The sequence below is a fragment of the Calonectris borealis genome, chromosome 26 (genome assembly GCF_964195595.1).
Source record: "Calonectris borealis chromosome 26, bCalBor7.hap1.2, whole genome shotgun sequence".
NCBI lineage: Eukaryota > Metazoa > Chordata > Aves > Procellariiformes > Procellariidae > Calonectris > Calonectris borealis.
The window spans coordinates 1,794,629-1,811,475 of record NC_134337.1 but is presented as its reverse complement, the minus strand read 5'-3'; the positions used below and the strand labels follow the sequence as shown (position 1 = coordinate 1,811,475).

General features: G+C 48.7%; 1 protein-coding gene across 5 annotated transcripts in view; it reads left to right on the top strand.

The window, feature by feature from the left end:
- Positions 1-16,847, top strand: part of PPP1R12B (protein phosphatase 1 regulatory subunit 12B) — a 126,675-nt gene that overhangs the window by 102,835 nt on the left and 6,993 nt on the right. For 3 of the 5 annotated variants that reach the window (XM_075174401.1, XM_075174400.1, XM_075174402.1), the window contains 5 exons: positions 6,283-6,299; positions 6,792-6,939; positions 8,047-8,151; positions 8,421-8,471; positions 10,847-10,897. In XM_075174401.1, coding sequence (XP_075030502.1) covers positions 6,283-6,299; positions 6,792-6,939; positions 8,047-8,151; positions 8,421-8,471; positions 10,847-10,897 — 372 coding nt within the window. Of the gene's footprint in view, positions 1-6,282; positions 6,300-6,791; positions 6,940-8,046; positions 8,152-8,420; positions 8,472-10,846; positions 10,898-16,193; positions 16,425-16,847 lie in introns of those variants that run through there. The other 2 variants (XM_075174404.1, XM_075174403.1) reach the window with 1 other exon arrangement.

Genomic DNA, 16,847 nt, shown 5'->3' with positions numbered 1-16,847 from the left:
GCCACTATTCCATCTTGGAGAACCTTTTAATATTATGCTTCAGTAACAGCAGTTTTTATTAAGCAAAGTTTATTGATTTATAGTTTGTGAAAACATATTTTGCATCAGGCTTTTGGGAGTTGGAGGTTATATGGAGGTGGTTTGGCTACACTGGATTATTAATCATATCAGTGGGATTTTGTAAGCCTTGCGTTTGCACAAATGCAAACTTGCGTTGGAAGGCGGTGCTATTCATCACGTCAGCTGTAGCTAACAGGACGCTGTAGCAAACCACAGCCCTCAGGTCAGCAGAGCAGCTTTCCGAGGGAGGCGATGACCTCGAAAAACTGTATCAAAAGCAGAGTTCAACCAGACCTTCTACTTATTCTGCACCCACTGGAAAACCAAACTTGACCCCAACCGTACCTGACTTGAAAGACAAACGTGGCTTGAGGGGAACGCCGATCTGAGTTGTACCCGATGGGGATGGGTCTGAGGTGTACCGGGCAGCCTTCCTCATTGCTCTTCCTCCTTCCAGCTCCGCTCTTACCGTGCCAGCTCTGGGAAGACTCTGCCTGCGGCAACACGACGCACCGGAGAGGTTGTCCTTTTCACAGCTGCCCTGCATCAGCACAGCCAAGCACGTAAACCCATGGAGGTGTAGGAGCAGCAGAGCTTCCTAACTGCAGGAACGTGGTGGCTTTTGCATATAAGAGGGAAAGAACTGGCCCCAGAAGCAGCTGGCTTTATTTTATGTTTAATTTCTAAAACAAACAGGACTCACCAGGAGGATATTTGCCAACACAAGAATAAAATTCGAGAGGTTTCTAAAACTTCCCCTCTTGATTAAGAAAAGGGAGGACAGCAGGGCTGGAGCTGTGCTCCAGGATCTTGTTAAATGGTGGTTATTTAATCATAAGCGTTGATCAGGATCTCTGAGACAAAACACACCAAAATAAATTCCTTGAGAACTATCTTAAAATAGTGCACATTTTCCTGAGGTTGGCCGGTTGGAGATAAAGAAGTTTAAATGTTCCCAAAGCATCTGGTTTTTTTCCTTTTTTTTTTTTTTTTTGAAACAATGTAAATAGTAGACTTTTTCTGCCTTTGCTGGGTCAGATCCCAGCCGCAGAAGAACACAATTGGAAGCAATTAGGCCAATTTCTGACTTGGCAAGAGCAGTGGCCGATCCCCCTTTTGGCACTGCATTTCAGGGCTGCATTTTATCTAAACCTTCCACGAGGAATTTGGTTTTAATTATACTTTACTGAACTCCTAACAGCTGTAAAAGTTTCGAGTTTTTCAGGGAAGGCTCCGGCCCTCCACAGTCCGAGCACATTTTTAAAATCAAAGCCGTACGGCATTCCTGGCGCTGTGCAGCGTCCCGGCGGTCCGGGCGAGTAGAGCCACGGCCAGTGCCTAGCTATGCCTTTTCCTTGGGATTGACCAGCAGCAGCACAGCGAGAACTGGGGGGGCTCAGAAGAAAGCGGCTTGCGCAGGGACGATCGGTCCGGTATGACGTTCTTTGCGCTTTTTGTCAGGTCCCATCTCCCATGTCCTGTGTTTCGCCAGCCCACCTGGGTTGAATTGACCCTGTCCAGGAGAGCTGGCAAAACTCTGAACCCCTTTGCTGTCCTCCGCCACCCCCAGCGCTACTGAATGTGCTGCCCATCACGAGATGGACAGGAGGAAAGGTGATCTGATCTCCCAGGTGAGAGGTCTAAGAGCTGAGGATTACCAGAAACTTGCAAGCGCTCTGTGCTTTGAAGTTTTCCTTTAGAAGTCATCCCTTGGGTGTCTCGGTGCTCTTTAGCAGGAGTGCCGGGGTCTCGGCTCAGCGCTGGCTGCCGTGCTGGTTTCTGAATCAGGACAGCCGCCTCCAGTGCCTCGCTTTTCCCTGGGGTCCTCCTCCTCCCGCCCCACACCCTGCAGCGATATGACCCTGTTTAGATTGCAGGAAGGATAATTTCACAACCCGATGCCTCCCTGGCTGTTAAATGTTTCTAGTCAAACTTTTGATCCCAAGGGAAATGAAGGACTCTGGGCAAAACTGACAGTGCTGTTCCAAATTTGCCAGGGGAAGAAAAAAAAACCCCAATGCATACGTACAGTTGATACAGCGGTTTCTCAGCATCCCCTTTTTAACCTTAACAGATTGCACAGTATTCATTCAAGAAAAAATGAGGAATGGAAAGCCCTTTCTTGCACCAGCTTAGTCAATAAGTGCACGTTTGGTGTCTCGGCTCTTGTTTCCCTCTGTTTACCCACAACTTCTCTTTCCAGAAATGAAGGAGGGAGAGTTTTGTCCTTCACCTTCTGACTCTGACCTCGGAGTTTCCAGCTCTGGGACGGCACCTCCGAGCAGATACAACCTTCCTCACTACTTACATACACAGTGCAATGAGCCAGCTAATGCCGCCGAAGTTTAAATGAATATTCTGTGGTTGTTTTAAAAGAAGGGGCAGGGAGTGGAGGAGAGGCGGTTGCTGAGCTGACAGCGCAGGTGCAGCTGGAAGCACGTGGCAAAGGTTTCCAAGGGCGCTATGGCCAAAAGCAGGGCAGAACTGAGCCGGAAAGATGCTGTTTTCTACTGAAAATATGTCTCCAATGTGATGTCCCAGTGAAAATGTTTGTTTGTCTTGGAGCGAAGAGCAGGGGTGTCTCAGTTAAGCGCCTAGTCCAACGTTTGCCTGTAGGGCTCAGATACCTCCTGCACGGCACCGCCGCCTCCCGGGAGTAGGAGATTTTAGTCGTCGTTTTGTTTAACTCACTTCCTCGGGCAGGAGAGCCTCTCTTTGTGCTAAGAACTGCTGCCTTCCATGTCGCCTCCTTTAGTTGGAGCCTTTCTTTGAAAGTGCAAAATGGAACTTTTTTTTCCCCCCAGGATTTTTTTCCCTCCTCCATCATTATTTAAAAACAAACAAACAAACAAACAAAACACCTGAATAAGCTGCTCCTTGAAATATCAGCACAAACACTGGCCTTTGTGCAAAACCCAAGAAAATATTGAGCCAGAAATTGATTTAAAACAAAATAAATAAATCTTCCCGCCCTCTCTGAAGGTAGCAGCAAGTAGAAGGCTGATGAAAGCTGTTCTGCAACTTTCATTCTGGCAGGGACACTTCCAACGGCTGCTGTAACATCTCCTTCAGGCTCTGCTTTCCAGACCTCAGCCTTTATCCAGTTCCTCTCCAACTTAATCATCTTGGTCTCAAAAATGCCACTTTTAATTGAAACAACATGGAGAGAGGCACCCGAAAATTGAAGGGTGGGGGAAAGACACCGGCTTTCCCAGCAGCTGCGAACACAGAGATTTCCTGTAGCTCCGTGCTGTTTCTGCAAGACACTGGAGTCGTTTTATGGCGCAGAGATGTGCTTTAAATGAGCCCAAAGGCAGACAAAGTTGCAGGAGGAGAAACCACTGAGCACTAAGGAATATCCAGACTTTGGCTGGAGAAGCCCTGGGGCCGCGGCGTGCTGGGGTGGCAGCAGGTCGCTGCAGGATTGCTCTGCTCTAGTGCCGGCAGCAGCGGCAGGAATGATGCTCGCAGGTCCTCCCGTCTCATCAAGTATCTCTCTTCCTCTTTAGAGACACAGAGACAATTGCAGACTGAAACAATTCATCTCAGTATCCATTACATTTTAAATACAATAAACCTGGTTTTTTTTTTCCCTTTGCCATTCCCAGCAGCTATGTTTAAAGTGATTCCTTTCTTATCCCACCCTTCCTTTGCAGAAGCACGCCCCTGCTCTCTCTGCCTATGGAAATTATTAGTTTCTTTGGAGGAAAAAAAAGACAAAAATGATTTTTCCCTCCTGCTGCAAGCGCACGGGCTGGCTTGGGGACCTGCTCAGGTTTTATTGCTTGGTTTCCACATTGCCTTGCCCAGCTGCGTGTGGACTTTCTCAGCGCTGTTCAAATACATTAGCAGGTGCGTTTGTTGAAATAAATGCAAGTTTGATATTAAGTGGATTACTTGCCTAGCCATTTGTCATCGTAAGAAAAGTCGTCACTGAAGGGGATTAGCATAAAGTGCACAAATAACTTTCACCAAGAGGCTTGTTAATCACTTCCTAATTCCTCTCTCTCACTTAATAGGGGAGGTTGGGTCATTGGGCCAAAATTAAAAGGGAGCTGTCAGGCAGCTGAGGGTTTTAAGAAGCAAATGTCGGAAGCTCGGCTAACAAAAGACCGTTGAGACATCAGCCAGCGTGTTTGCGGCTGAAAACGGGAAATCTTTCTAATGATAGCCCCGTGCCGGAGGCCAGCCCTACAGAAACTGTTTCCCAACTTACTGGCTTTGAGCTTCCTACGGGAAGCAGCCGCGGCTGTTTGGACAAGCAGGCAGATGTCCCCGTGACAAGGCAGGCAGCTGCCAGGCGTTTGGCCCCATGAGAAGCTCCCCAGACAGCATCCAGCATCGCTTGTGGAAGTGCAGCGGGGCTTAGCTCTGGTGGAAAGCCATCTGCTGTCTCCCTTGGGTGGGTTCTCACCTGTATGACGCAAAGAAAGCTTTTGGTGCGTGGAGAAAGGGTTAGAGCAAATAAAATAATACGGGGCTGGACCCGCTGCCATGGCGCAGGACCCATGCCAGCACCAGGACGGGCTCCTGGAGCTTTGGTGACCGTCTCTACGGCATGGGGCTGGCACCCAGACCTGCCCCGGGAGCCCGGCTGAGGGTGGCCCCGCGGGTGCAGCTCGAGGGAGAACGGGCTAATTAATAGCAGAGCTTGCTTGTCCTTTTGAGCTTTGCATTTAGCAGCTTTGGCTGAATGTGTTGTCCATCCGCAAGGCTTCAAATATGCCAGGGTTCTTCAGTTTGTTTCTTGTTTACTGGTCAAATCACTGCATCTCACGTCAGAGGGCTGCGTTGCAGGTTCCTTGGGGAGGCTCCTGTCTTGAATCAGGATTCAAGATGAGGGTTACGTTAGGGCAGGCTAAATTAAAAACTTAATAACTAGGTATATGTAATACGTAGCCGGGTCCCTGCGTCCTGGCGAGCGGAGGGCAGCACTGCAGGCAGGCTGGGCGCAGTCCGTGCGGCTCTGCCCCTGTGGTCCTCTGGCGTTGCAGGGTCGCTTCTCTACCCTCCTTCTCCATGCAATGGGGTGACTTAATTCAGCTGCCCGTGGTGCGTGCTCCCAGGCACCTGCCCAGTAATCAGAGGCGTCATCTGGGTGCCAGGCGGGAGCAGGAGGTCTGAAGCCTTCAAACACTGGTGTGCCAGGCAGGCAGCAGATCTGCCACCCAGCACAAGGGTTAGCGGTGCGTCTAGGCAGCACGATCGCCAGCACAAGCGTGTCTGGGCACTAGAAGCCTGACCCCTCGTCTTCTCTGTCATGTCCTTCGTGTGTTGACTCTTGCACTTCTTAAAAAGGATCTAGGGAAATAACCGGTGGTGCCTGCAGGTGGTTTGTGCTCACTCAGAGAAATGACCCTGCTAATAAAGCTGGCAGGGGAATATCGTGCTCAATTTCCAGTTCAAGGGACTGAAAAAGAGTTCGACTGCACCTTGAATTTGAGTAAACGTCTGCCGGACAAAGAGAAAGCTTGTGGAGGAGGAGGTGGCAGTTCAGTGCAGTTTATCCTGCAGGACACCTCTGCCGTTACCATTTGTTTTCTGCAATTGTGGGCTGCAGCAAAGGCAGCGTTGGGGGCGGCACAGGGGTGATTTGGATGGTGATGGGGAAAGAAGAACCTAGCACACGCTTCAACCCGCATGTCCACCCTTTGGGCTGGTGTGAGGCTCCTTTCCCTTCCCCGTGCAGTTTCTGCTGTGTATCATCTTGCCACAGTGAAGCTTTTCTTCACGGGGGAGGTACTTGCCCATGGAGAAAAATTACCGTTCGTGATTTCCTGCAGCTCAACACAAACACGCAGCGAGCTCTGCATATCATGGTCCGTTAATCCCTCTCACCCACATCATGCATAGGACAGTGATCAAAGTCAGGAGGAATAATTTGATTTTAAAAGGGAAACAATAGATTAGTTTTGGTTCAAAGGAATGGATTTCAATTCTGGAAACTAGGATTTGAAGAACAAGGTTCAGTAGTTTTTAGGTTAGCAAAAGAAATGAAATCTGAAATGCTTCAGAGGAGCTGAAGCAGTTGAAAGGATTCAGGCAGGGATAGGTGATTCCCAGTTTGAGTGTGGGAAATAACGCTGTTTAGCTTGTTGTGAGCTGGGTGCTGGTATCAGAGGTCGGAAATTGCTGCTGCATGGTAGCTCTGCAGTTCTTGAATTGAACCTTTAATTCTCCTCATTATTAATTCCCTTTTTCTTTCTTTTTTTTTTCCTTCAGCATGAAAGACTTTCCAGGTAAGAATTTTATTTTTTGGAGGTTTTTCTATTTAATATTTATTGACAGCGTATTTTTGTATGGCTTTGGGGATTCCCTGTGCTTCAAACCAACAGCATAAGCTGAGGCTGGTACTGGCCATTTGGTTCTTACCTTAGCTCAACTGGGGGGCCAGTTTGCTTTCATCCTTTGCTCCCCAAATTATTTAACAGCTACTCTGCAGAGAAAAAAACCCTCTGTGCCCTCTTAGAAATGGAGCCCATTCCCACCATGAAGACGAGAGGTCCATGGGAAATTAGTGCCCATTTGGGGTTTGGGCTGATACCCACTGGATTTGTTCCAGTTTTTAAAACAGTGGCTGCCTGCCTTCAGCAGCGGTGCCCTGCTGCGGGGTGGAGGGTGGTCTCAGCTGCCCAGTGAGGACTCGGCCTCGAGTCCCAGCTGGTCAGGCTCGTACTGGCTGTCCCAAAGCATCAGCGGCTCCACGGTGCTCGATCTTCATCGCGTTTTAGGTTGGAAGCAGCTACGAACCCTACCACCAGTGACTCCTCCTACAGCGATCGTGCCTCCAGCCGCTCCAGTGCCTACACCCGGAGGGAGAACCGGTTAGCCGCCCTCAGCAGCAGAGCAGAAGAGGAGAGTAACAGGGACTATAAAAAAGTAGGCTTTTTAAAATGTGTTTTTGGCACTGCATGCGCCTTAGAAGCTGCCTGTTGCTGCAGAAACCTGCACCGAGAGTCTTTGGAAAGACAGAGAAAAAGTTTATTTTCATTTTCTCTGTTCCCATTGCTTTTGGAAGTCACACCAGCCTTTTTTAAATGCATCAGCCCTTCAGAGGGTCGAAAAAGGACAAGGAGTGAAAGGGCACCGTGCAGCGTCAGATATCTGGGGGAGGGGGATTGAGGACTCAGGCTGGGGAAATGCTGGGAGGGATTTGAAAGGAGCAAGAAAAGATGCTGTTGAGCATACCAGCGTGGCGCCAGCACGTGTATCCCCACAGAATTATTTTTGCTGCTATAACGTTCCAGAATTATTTTTTCTATAATCTCTGAAACTTTCAACGTAATCCTTGAAAGGCAGTAATATGGACTGCCATGCACATATAGTATCAATGCAAAGACCATATGAAAAGTAAACAGATTAAGATGACCTTAATTCTGAAATGACTATGATGCTCAAAAGCCTTGCACGGTCAGCAGCATCCCACCCTTCTTCTTGAACATGTCTGGCCAGAAGAGGCAGGCAGTATGCCCAGTTTGTCCTCTTAGAGGGATGGAAATTCTGCTTGTTTGAAGGACGTGAAGGGAAAAAGTCCATTTTGGAGTGGCCTAAAATTGTCCTCCTTTCTTCTCCTCTTCAAACTAAAAGCACACAAGAGCAACTAGGGTGTGTTGCGTTGGGAAGCACAACGGAATTGTAGGTTCAGATACATCCAGCATACACTACTCAGTACTTTATTATGCTCGGTGGTTTACCTAAATTAAAAACATCCCTTTTCTTTGCCTCTTGGCTGTGTTTAAACACCCTACAAAATTAAACAGCTGTTTTCTTATTTCACATGAATTATGAAAACGCAAGTAAAGCATCCAAACTTTCTGGATTTGCCCTTCTTCTAATGTCCTGACACGGGGGAGCAACACAAACCCCACAGCCGCCTCTGCTCGGTGCTGAGGACACGCGTCTGCTCGGAGTAGTGCGGCAGAACTGGGTCTGCGCGGCGGCCGAAGAGCCGCCTGGTTAATTGAAATCTTTTGTTTCGTATTTCAGTTATATGAAAGCGCCCTGTCTGAAAATCAAAAGCTGAAGTCAAAACTGCAAGAAGCCCAACTTGAGTTGGCCGACATCAAATCAAAGTTGGAAAAAGCAGCCCAGGTAAGGAAAAAACCGGCTCCTAGACTGGAGAAACTGAGCACCGGCCCATGCCAAGCCAGTGCATGTTCCAGCATGGGAAAGGATTTAGCTCTTGGGAGGGAAGGTGCTACAGAGGAGACTGTTATTTTTCACAGAAATAAGTGTGAGTGATTCTGTAAAGACTGCTTCTTCCCTGGGCAAGTGTATCTGTAGGCTATCTAGGCCTTTGTGCAGCATCCTGTGAATGCCTCTCAGTTTTAATAGCTTTCTATTTTTAATTTACGTGGCAGAAACAGGAAAAAACTTCTGACCGGTCCAGCATGCTGGAGATGGAGAAAAGGGTATGTGTCTCTGCTTTCTTCTGAGTCGCAATCTTTGCCTCGTGGTGCTCTGCAGGGCATAGTAATTTCTTGAAGGAAAGTGTTAATTAAAAGATAAGTTATATTTTTGCCTTGTGGAGCAGTGCACAGTGATAATTGTGTTCTGACCTTTTCAGTGTCTTGAGACTTTTCTGCTCTCTTTGCAAATCAGCTGAGTTCTGGTTTCTTTCTTTTGTTATAGGAAGCTGCAGACCAATGAATTGTATTGTATCGTGCTAAAATTCTGTTGGTCCATTATGCTTTAAAATATTCTTGATTCTTATAAGTAAAGACCGTTTTGGGGTGGCGGGGACAACAAGGCAAAACACTAGCTGGGTGTCTGTCTTGTGATTATACTTGAAATCTGAATGTTTGAATGCTCCTTCCTCTTAATTGAACAGTCAGATTCATTGCAGTAAGCTAAGCTGAACAGGCAGTGTCTGGCTAAATCTCTGCCTTAAGTGACCGTAGCTTCAGTCAGATTGGAAGGGACCCGAGGAGATCTGCAGTGCATCTCAGCAGTCAACCAGGTTAGTCAGGGCTTTGTCCCATCATTTCATGAAGACCTCCGAGTGTTGAGTTTCCACAGCTGCAGCCCCTTCTTCCACTTCTTAACTATCCTTATAGTGATTTTTTTTTTCCTTATATCTAGCAGAACCTTCTCTGCTTCAGCCGATGGCCATTACCGCTCATTCTCCCACCACATACCTCAGTGGTTAATTAAAGCTGGAGTCTAGCTCCAGTTTCTCAGTAAGGTCCACTTAGATGTTGGAGGGTCGCCTGGAGTGGAGGTTCCTCCTAAAGTGTTTCATCTCCTGAATTTTTAGGAACTTTGCTGGATGGTCAAACCGCGTGTTTAAATTCAATTCCTACCAGGAAAGACCTTAATTATTTATGTGTAAACACTTCCCGGGATTTGCCAGATACAGTCCAGAGGAGGTGACGTTCAGGATCCCCACTCTGGAGAGAGTTAGGCAAAGCACGTCAGCCCTCAGTAGAGTGTGTGGTACAGCCGCCGGCACAGGTGCCGGGCTTTGACTGTTGAAGTTACCAAGGGTGCTGAAGCTGAGCTCATGCCCAGGCCGGGGCACTGCCGTGTAAGCTCGGTTGAGCATCTCTGCACCAGTCTGAACCCCGAGACTGGGATTCTCAAAGCATTGATCCGTGTGGTCCTGATTCCTAGGTGTGCTGAAAGCAGGCTGAGTGGGGTTATCAAGCGCGCAAGCATCACTGGCATCGGAGCATAGCTGCTGCGGGAAGTCGCGACACGGGTGGAGCTTTTCTTTTGGAAAAAAAAGGAGAGCACTTGCCCTGAGCGGACATCCCCAACCAGAGGGAGCTCACACCACGCGTCCCATCTCCCACCCGTGCGATGCTTCCAAGCTGGGGCAATGTCCTGCGTCGCTTTTGTTGAGTTAGGATTACAACAGCCACGAATACAGGTTTCTGAGAGTTAGAGAGAAAAAAAGTGCCCGACTGTTCTTAGTGAAGACGGCATTAACTGTTTCCAGGACGGCTTATGCATTTTGCACTGACGAATCCCTGGATGAACTGTGCTGGAGACAAAAAGTGACCCAGAACCCATCATTCACGGCCACGCTCAAAAGCTGTGTTTTCCTCGCTCTCCTGGCCTCGTGTTTCTCTGCAGAGCGCAAAGGAGCGGGGCAGAGAGTGTAAAGCCTGTTCCTGAGCCACGTTTGCCATTTCCTCCGGCTCAGTGTGCTTTCCGGGGGCGGTTTAGCCCTCTCATGTTGAAAAAGTCATTGATGGAGCCCAGGTCTCTCTAGGCAAGGGCTGTAGCTGTCCACTGAGGGCACCACCAGTACTCGCGTGGCAGAGCCTACCTGTGTAATTGTCGGTTTCCAAAATATACTGAAAGCAGCCAGCTTTACAGCTTTGAAGCCCTAAATTGATCTGGGAGAAGCAGAATTTCCAGGCACCTTTCCCTGTTCACTGTTTCTTATTTGACGGGCTCGGTGGGTTTTATCATTACCTCCTTAGTGGGGTGCAGTTAAATCCATGGCTTCTCCTACAGAGCTCAAAATCACGTTACATCAGAAAGGCCTGAAAACGGGGATCACTAAAGGTGGGGGGATAGTTTAGTTGGAGGGGTGTGAAGAGAGCTCAGGATCAAGACATCTGCCGAACCGGGCCCAGCGTGTATCGCCTGCTGGTTTACCAGCTGCCCTGTCCCATCTGATCAGCTTCTGGTTGTAACCTGTGGGTTACTTCAAGATGCTTTTCAGTGAATGCTCCTGCAGAAATTCAAGACACTTATTTTTCTTTAAAAGAAAATGTGCTGTAAGTTTTTCTTTTAAATCCTTATGACCGTGTTTGTTACGAATCCTTGTAAACAGGAGAAGCGAGCCCTGGAGCGGAAACTCTCTGAAATGGAAGAGGAGATGAAGGTAGGAAATAATCTATTCACTCTATCTATTCTATTTTTTATGCTTTGTATTAGTGCTTTTGGGATTGTAACCCAGGAGTAGGATATTAAAGGTGTACATGGGAAGGGACTCGTGTTCTCTCTGTGTTTTATGCAGTCCTTTATGCAGAACTTACTTTAATGGCCATGTTCTCCAGACATGAAATACTAATAAAACTCCTATTATCATTCATCTGATTGTACCATGTGTTTAATTTTTTATGCTGTTTGATCCAAGAACTGTGAAAGCTGTTCTCCTGAACTGCTTTCCAGAACTAACCTTTTGTGGCATCGATGAGTTTCAGTGTGCTGATCCTCTGTGCTCTGTATAGTCTGCAGCCCGAGCTAAGCCGTCGTGGTTCTCTCCAGATGGGTAAGAAGACAAAGCTGGCTTTTGAGATCACGCACACTAGCCAGGAAAAAACACAGAGTGATTGTATTTCTGTACTCTTCCTAAAGCATGTTACTGGCAGGCTGCGTCAGTAAGTCAGCCTGGAGTAGATTTCAGCAAAGAGGAATTTGCTTCCTGGTGAAATGTGCAGCATGGCTTACTGTCACGAGACATCCGCCACAGACTGCTCCTTCGCGTTCTCCTCTCTCTCGTGGCCTTGCTTCGAGGGATGGTTCTTCTCCTGCCGTGGCTTGGATGCCCTGCGAGCACGGGGCTAGCGGGGAGCACTGCAGAGCAGGAAGCAGTGTGTTTTGCCGCCTAAGTACACCTAAAACTTCGCACTGATTTTGCAGCGTTACGTCATTTTACGCTATATTTTAATGCTCGTATTCACAGAATGCCCCCCTTTGCTCTGTGCCCTGCGCTTTCATTCCCTTTGAGCATGACCCAGGTGGGACCAAGCTACTTTAAGAAGGAAGGACCCCATCTGAGAGCTGTGAGCCCTCCCGGCGCGGTGCACTAATGGAAGCGATTTCCTGCCACCCTGGAAGAGGGTCCAACTTTGTGTTTCTACTTGAAGCGTCATTTATTTACTGAGCGTACATCTTTGAAAGGACCCATTGGCTTGTGTCTTCCACTGCAATAATGATTTGGTGGAGTCTTACTGGAAAGGCTCTCTTGTTCTTTCAAAGAGGAGAAAGTAAGTGTGGATGCGCTAGCCAGAAGGGGAAGGAGAAAGAACTGAATATGCCTAAATTCCAAATTCTTTGTTCACTGAACAGGTAGCAACCTTTAACTCCAGAAATACCCTCCTGTAATTACAGAAATACGGCCTTCAAGAGAAAATGGAGACAGTAGCAGTTTGTGTTGTTTCTTCAGCTGTGCAGATCACTCTGCAAACCAGCTCAGTCCGTGGAGTAAAAAGACAAATTGGTGTCCTCTAGTGGCCTGTCAGTTTTGAACATTTATATTGGTTCGGAAAGCAATTAATGAAAGAAGGTGCCTGTAGGAACTGTTGGACGCAGCTAAAGCACCTCTGGTTCGGGTGGTCCGGAGCTGCAGACTGATGGAAGCCAAGGTGGTGCAAAAGGAGAAGCACTGCTAGAAGTTTGACGTGTTCTTATATTGCCCCCAAGCTGCTGGTCACTGCTGCAGACGTGAGCTAAAGGAGCCTGTGGTCTTGCTGAAAATGAGCTATCAGGTCCTCGAGAGCGGTACTTACTCTTTGCTCTGTGCTGCGTTCTTGCTGCGTTGAACAACCGAAGTGGCCTTTTGTTAGTAGGATAAATAAACAGGAAATTTGAAAATACCTCTTCTGAGGTTCTGCTACGTTTCCACTAGTTTTTGCAAAAACTCGAGCATGTGGCGAGTACCTGTGTGCGCTGTCACATGTCTTTCTCGACAGCCACTCAATGGTATAAAATCTCTGAAGATAAAAAAGTTGAACTGGACAAGTCCATAAGGAAAGCACTCCCGTGTCCACTTACACCGTGCCTTAAAGCGGGAGAGTCAGCCCGGCTGTGTTTACCTAGAATGAGATAACCTCCGCAGAGCATCTGTGTTAATCCCTGGTGTGGACGTCGAGCCAGGAGAACAAATCTATTAATTTGGGTTAGACTTTCATTCCTGCTTCTTGTGCTAGCTGAATAGCTGTCGAGCAGAATCAGAAGGAATAAGCGATAAGCAGATCCACCAGTTTCCTTGAACGTGGAGAGCAGCAAGGGGAAACATCCAAACATGCCAGGTTATTAGGTCTCAGGTAGTACTGTGCGTTTTGGGATTCTTCCCACTGGTCTTTGAATTGAACCAGTCCGGCGTGGCTCACATCCAGCTTTTTGATCCTGGGTTTCTGTGTCCAGTTCTGTGCATCAGATGTCCTGGCCAGGGCTTTCCTCTTCTTGCAGCTGACTTCTTAGGAAGAGGAGGCACAGCAGTGGTCACGGAAAGGTCCTGGGTTTCTGTGACAGAAACACTTTGTACTTCAGGCTATGCTTGAGGTAACGAGCTTTGTTCCTTTCATGAGTTTAACCACTGCTAACAAAGCAATCAAGAAATGGAGAGGAGCAGGACAAACTCAGTGATCTCAAAGAAGTCTTTGGTGCCAGAGCTGTTCCTGCAGACCTGCTCTTGTGAAGGTGACAGAGTGGTGCAGCATTTTCCTAAGTGACTGCAGAATTTGACTGGAGATACAGCAACTTGGCTGAGGAAGGAGAAAGAAAATTAGCATTTGCACTGAACTGAATTCAATGCCAAGTGCCTGAGGTCCCAACTTAACACAGCAATTTTTCTTGAAGGTCACAGAAGCTTCTTTATTCCATAGCAGCACTGCACCTCCTGGCTTTTACATTGTGCATACTTTGGGCATTTTTATTTCCCCTAGTGTTGCAGGCACAAAATCCTTTCACTGAAGGCAGGTACAGCTGAACTGAAAAACCTGCTTTTGGTAAGCCAGGTATCAAGCAGAGTGATAAGCAATCACAGCGGTATCGTCCAGATTCTGGTCTTCGCCCTTGGCTTCAGTCCCAGCTTCCCGGCCTTTGCTAGGTTGCTTGGATAAGTAGAAGGCTGTCCTACCTGCAGCACACACATATTTTTATATAAGTGATCCTTTTTATTGTCTGTGGCAGCGTGCTGAGGCTGAGCCGTGTCTGATCGTGCCGTGCTGAGGTTTCATGCTATATGGGTATGGAAAAATAAAGGTGGTCTCTAAAATGATCACAATCCTTTCTGTCCTGCGTAGCACGGCACCCTGTTTTACACGTTTGATGTTTTCTGCCAGCCTGATGCTGGGCTGTGTTCCCTGTGATAAAACAGAGGACGTTTGTAATCCATGATACCACCAAAAGAAATGACTTTTCCAGTATGAACCATCCTCCAGCAGCTCCTGGGTGTGATTTGTCAGGACAGACGTGTGATGTCCGTCTGTGTCCTCACTGAGCGCGGGGGGAGCTGGCACAGCTCGGGTGGGTTAAGCGATAGGTAGGTGGCTGAGATTTGGTGAGAGGGGATCTCACTGACGAGGTGTCCCTGAAGGTCTCCTGCCGTTTGGTGGCTGTAGCTCTGTCTCAGGACCTGTTGATGTATCCAGTGTCAGAACTGCGTTGGCGCAACCCAAGTAGCAGGAGCTGCTTTCTCATTTTGATGCCTTCGGGGGGCTCAAACCCCATCCTTTGCTGACTCCCTGCCCTCACCTGTCTTGCTTCCATTGGTTTTGCAAGGCTTTTGGGTGAGGCATCTTGATTCCTTAACGGGGAGCAGAGGTAGTGGTTTTGGGTAGCTAGAATCGAGCTGATGGATGGGGGGGCCGCACAAAATACTTCTCTTTTACACAGGAATGAGCCCTTGGACAAAATGTCCTGGGATGCAGCAGGTTCCTTGCCAACTGCAGCCAGCTCCACATCATGCAAGTTGGGTGGAAGTTTGTGCAAGTTCTTCGTATCGCAGTAGATTTGCTGCTTCTGGTTCAGGACAGACAGGGACTTCCCTTTGAGCACTTTCTGCTAATTAAATGGCAGAAAGGAATCCCCTTCCCAGTAGACCCTTCCCTCCATCTCCTCTCTGCCAGCGCAAGCTCACGAGTAGGAGGACACAGGGCAGAGCATGTTGGTTTGTGGGCACGACAGAAGCTGCTTGAGTTCTGGGCTGGGATTTTTTCCCTTGAACTTAAAACTACGCTTCTCACAGGTGTTTCCCTTCCTGCCTTCCCCCTGCCCAGTGTCTGTGCTCCCTCCACCATGGAGGAGAGTTTCTCCTTCACGTGGCCCCGCTGCCCGTCGGGAGGACGGAGGGACGGGACGCTGCTCACAAAGCAGCTCTGCGGCCCTCAGCATGTCCTGGCACCCACGCTTGGTATAAATGTCCAGCACGTGGTTTCGCTTTAGCATCACTGGGAAAAATGTCGTCCTTATAGAAAGGGTGATGTCTGCATGGCTTTTACCATTTTCCCGTATTGCCTTCCTCATTGCTTTTATGTTCTGTATCTTCCCCGTGCTGCTATACCTGTGCTAGTCCCAGCTTTGGGGCGCGATTTCTTTGCCCTTTGTTTCTTCTGTAACCAAGAATGCCATGTTTTCACGTGCCTCCTGTGTCAGATGCTGTCATTCAAACTCCTCTAGCTAAAATGAGCGGTTTAAGGTTCTGACTTTTCACCTCTGGAGATCAGAGATAAATTGAGCCCCGTGACAGAGAAGGGTTGAATCTGGGCAGGGCTGAAAAACCCACGCATGCGCCAGACCTTTTGGCAGGACTGAAGCCTGAGCAGACCCGAGAGCCTTCATTCAGGTGCCGCAGGGACGAGGGATGCGAGCAGACGCGGGACGTGTCTCGGTGGTCTGCTGTAGGACCGTGACGCTTTCGGACGCTTCAGTCTGTGCCTTTAGAATCTCCCGTGAAGCTCTGTTCGCTCTTTGCTACGCAAGACTGCTTTAGCTTTTAGAGATACATGAAGAAAAGCAATGTTAAAGAAATTCTCAGTTGCCAGCAGTGTTTTCAAAGCCTGCGTAGGTGGTAAGTCAATGGTGGTAGTTCTGACAGTAGTTCCTAAGTGCAGGGGCTGTGTGCTGATGGAGCTCGCTGCCTGGGTAAACTAGAACGTAACCTGCAGGGGACTGTCCTGCTTTGTGGTAGGCAATCCCTTTATTTGACCTTTTTAAAGGCTTTGGGGGCCCCTGGAGAAAGGGGTGGTTCGCAAAACATCCTCAGTGTGTTGTAAGGCTTTCCCCATAAGCATCTGAGCTGCTGCCCGTCCAGCACTCACTGCTACTATTTTTTCTTTTATTCTCTTTTTTTTCTTTTAGTGCTTGTGGACTAAATTCACATTTCTGTGCCGTTTTGTCTTCGTGGTGTGTTTTCTCTGTATTTTTCTGTCCACTCCTCTCACTCTCCGCAGAATCTCCACCAGCTCAAACAGATTCACACTCTGAGGCAGATGAATGAGCAACTTCTGGCTGAAAACAGGGCTCTGACCCGGGTCGTAGCCAGACTTTCTCTGCCTGCCAAGCCCTCCGAATCAGAGGAGCTGTAGCTGCTTTCCCTCCGGCTCATCTCGCCTCCCTCTTCCACTCTTCCAGGCAGGTCTCCGCTCCCTTGGCCGGGCTCTTCCCCCTCCCCTCGTTGCTCTCAAGGGTCTCTGGTGAAGCTTGTGGCTCAAAAGCAGCATGTGGCAAAGGATCCTCCAAAAGCCAAAAGCATGATGTTACTGCCCGGCTGAAGGCAGGGTTTCGCTGGAGGCTCTGCTCAGCCCTGCTGACTTTCGCTGTGCTTGGCAGATGCTGCTGACCTCGCCGTTTCACTAACCGACCGCATCGGGGGGTTGCCTTGTCCCTGTGGAGCCCAGCATCTGGGGGAGAAATCGGAGGACGGGCTCCACGCCTGGGCGTGAGGGCGCAGGGCTGGGTGGATGGCACTGAGAAGGCGACGGAGGAGGGATGGGTCAGCTGCTTCCCTGCGGCCTAACGCTGGCAAATGGCTTTGGGGTGGCTTGTCAGTGCCAACAGGTTAGCCAGCGGCCCCTTCCCCATTACCTTTCCTCGAAACAGGTGGT